Source organism: Parus major, chromosome 21 (genome assembly GCF_001522545.3).
Source record: "Parus major isolate Abel chromosome 21, Parus_major1.1, whole genome shotgun sequence".
In the NCBI taxonomy this organism is placed as follows: domain Eukaryota; kingdom Metazoa; phylum Chordata; class Aves; order Passeriformes; family Paridae; genus Parus; species Parus major.
In genome coordinates, this window is record NC_031789.1 from 181,998 (window position 1) to 184,854 (window position 2,857).

General features: G+C 64.7%; 1 protein-coding gene across 1 annotated transcript in view; it reads left to right on the top strand.

Annotated features, from left to right (window-relative positions):
- The window catches only part of LOC107213501 (basement membrane-specific heparan sulfate proteoglycan core protein-like), a gene marked incomplete at its 5' end in the record, with an annotated part of 30,513 nt that overhangs the window by 2,887 nt on the left and 24,769 nt on the right, over nucleotides 1–2,857 (top strand). Inside the window, 10 exons of the mRNA XM_033519352.1 lie at nucleotides 187–335; nucleotides 415–561; nucleotides 625–788; nucleotides 859–1,035; nucleotides 1,404–1,600; nucleotides 1,677–1,824; nucleotides 1,911–2,038; nucleotides 2,108–2,194; nucleotides 2,279–2,337; nucleotides 2,411–2,478. Coding sequence (XP_033375243.1) covers nucleotides 187–335; nucleotides 415–561; nucleotides 625–788; nucleotides 859–1,035; nucleotides 1,404–1,600; nucleotides 1,677–1,824; nucleotides 1,911–2,038; nucleotides 2,108–2,194; nucleotides 2,279–2,337; nucleotides 2,411–2,478 — 1,324 coding nt within the window. The remainder of the gene's footprint in view (nucleotides 1–186; nucleotides 336–414; nucleotides 562–624; nucleotides 789–858; nucleotides 1,036–1,403; nucleotides 1,601–1,676; nucleotides 1,825–1,910; nucleotides 2,039–2,107; nucleotides 2,195–2,278; nucleotides 2,338–2,410; nucleotides 2,479–2,857) is intronic.

The window sequence follows — 2,857 nt, forward strand, 5'->3', positions numbered from 1 at the left end:
CTGGGTGTACTGGGTGTGCAGGGCACTGGGTGTACTGGGTGTACTGGGTGTGCTGGGTGTGCTGGGTGTACTGGGTGTACTGGGTGTGCAGGGCACTGGGTGTACTGGGTGTACTGGGTGTGTGTGGCTCCCGGGAGTGCGGGGCTCCACTCGTGCCAGGCTCTGGGTAGTGACTGTGCCCCGCAGGGTGTCGATCGTGAGTGAGGCTGGACAGGGCACCCTGACTATCCGGGATGTGAAAGAAGCCGACCAAGGCGCCTACACCTGTGAGGCCATCAACACCCTGGGCATGGTGTTTGGCATACCTGACAGCATCCTCACCGTCACCCGCCCTGGTGAGGAACCCCTCCCCGCTCCGTGCCACCAATCCCACCGTGGCACTGTCACCGTCACTCTCTGTCTCATCTCCCACAGGGCCATGTCCCGAGGGCCACTTCCAGGTGACAGGGACATCCCGCTGCCTGCCCTGCTTCTGCTTTGGTGTCACCACCTCCTGCCGTGCCACCACCCGGCACCGCCACCGCCTCCACCTGCGCTTCAACCACCCTGACAACTTCAAGGGTGAGCTGTGGGGACAGGGGACTGGGGCAGTGAGCACACCAGGGGCTGAGTGTTTCCTTGCAGGTGTCAATGTGACGGTGCCAGCAGCGCCATCCGCACCGGTGCTCTCGGCCACCCAGCTCCACGTGGATGTGGGGACTGAGGAATTCCAGCTCCTGGACCTGTCCCGTCGCTTCCTGGCTCTTGATGCCTTCTGGGCACTGCCAGAGCCCTTCCTTGGGGACAAGGTGATGCTGAGGTGGGGTGAGGGCTGGGCACAGCAGTGGAGTGGCTGCTGACAGCCCGCTGTGCTGGCAGGTGGATGCCTACGGGGGAGCACTGAGCTACGGAGTGCGGTACCGGCTGGGCCGGGGGCCCCCTGAGCCCACCGCCCACCCTGACCTGCTCTTGCGGGGCCACGGGCGGCAGCTGCGGGCACGTGCTGGTGACACCCAGCCAGATGTTCTCAACCGGCGGCACGTGCCCCTCACCGAGGTGGGTGTGAGAAGGGATGTGGTGGTGATGGTGGAGAGGTGGTGCTGGTGGTGATGGATGAGGGATGCTGGTGATGGCTGGGTGATGATGATGATGATGGTGGTGGTGGGTGATGCAGGTAGTGGGTGGGTGACACTGGTTATAGTGGTGGGTGGTGATGCCAGTGGAGTTGGGTGGGTCATGTAGTGGCAGGTGAGTGAATCCAGTGATGGGAAGGAGATAGTGATGAAGGCTGGGTGATGCCGGTGGTGGGCGGGTGATGCTGGTAGCAGTGATGCTGGTGATGGGTGCTGATGCTGGCCATGGCAGGTGGATGATGGCAGCATTGCCATCACCCTGCTGTGACACTGCTGTCACTGTCCCGGCAGGACCACTGGGAGGACGAGCAGGGTGCTCTGGTGAGCCGGGAGCTGTTGCTGCTGGTGCTGCAGGGGCTGGATGGCATCTTCATCCGGGCGGTGTACGACGGGCGCATGGCCAGCGTGGGGCTCAGCGACGTGGCCATGGACGTCACCAGCAGCGTGGACACCGGCCTGGGGCCGGCTGGCGACATCGAGGAGTGCAGGTGACCGCTGGCAGCAAGGTGATGGGCTCAATGCCACTGCTGCTGTGATGCCACTGTCACACTGCTCTGTCCCCAGGTGCCCCGTGGGTTACACGGGGCTGTCGTGCCAGCGCTGTGCCCCCCGTTTCGAGCGGGTGACAAGGGGACCCTACCTGGGGACCTGCTCTGGCTGTGGCTGCCACGGCCACTCCAGCACCTGTGACCCCGTTTTTGGGCACTGCTTGGTAAGGAGCGAGAGGCTGACCAGGTGACAAGGGGACAGGGACACAGCACAGGATCATCACTTCCCTGTAACGTGTCCCCCTCCCAGAACTGCCAGCACAACACGGAGGGTCCCCAGTGCGAGAAGTGCAAGCCTGGCTTCTTCGGCGATGCCACCAAGGGCACAGCCACCGCCTGTCACCCCTGTCCCTGTCCCTACACTGAGCCGTCTCGCAGGTGGGTGCTGATCCCAGGGACCAGCTCCTGATGTCACTGCCCTGGCATCACCGTCACTGTCACCCACAGGTTCTCAGAGTCGTGCTTTTTGGACACAGATGGCCAGGCCACCTGCGACGCCTGCGCTCCCGGATACGCCGGCCGCCGCTGCGAGAGGTGGGTGGGGGGTCCCTCCCTCGGCACTTGACACCCCCCTCCTGTCACCCACCTGTCACCCACCTGTCCCCCACCCCTCCACAGGTGTGCCCCAGGCTACGAGGGAGACCCCATCCAGCCGGGTGGCAAGTGCACCCCAATTGGTGAGTGGAGGGTGCTGGCTGGGGGGTCCCCGCACCCTTGGGTGCCCCCCACCCATACCCTGACTGCCTGCAGGCCAGGAGCTCGTCAAGTGTGATGCCCGTGGGGGCCAGGACGAGGCAGGTGGCACTTGTCGCTGCAAGGTGAGGACGGGGGGAGCAGTGGAGTGACATCGCTGGGGACAGTGGGGGGCAGTGGGGGGCTGGGTGTTGCCATCTCCCACTGCACCAGCCTGGACCCAGGTACCCAGTCCCTGCCCTAGCACCCATCCCACCTCTGCCCCATAGCACCCAGTCCTCCCCCCATTCAGATCCCCTGAGGCAACCAGTCCCACCCCCCACAGCACCCAGTCCAGTCCCTAGGCTACCAGTCCAACCCCCCCAGTACCAATGACAACCCCCCATGGCATCCAGTCTGGTCCCCGAGGTGCACCCAGTCCCACCAGCTCCCCCAGCATCCATCCCACCCTGTGCACCCAGTGCCCCCCAATTCCCCCAGCATCCATCCCACCCTCTGCACCCA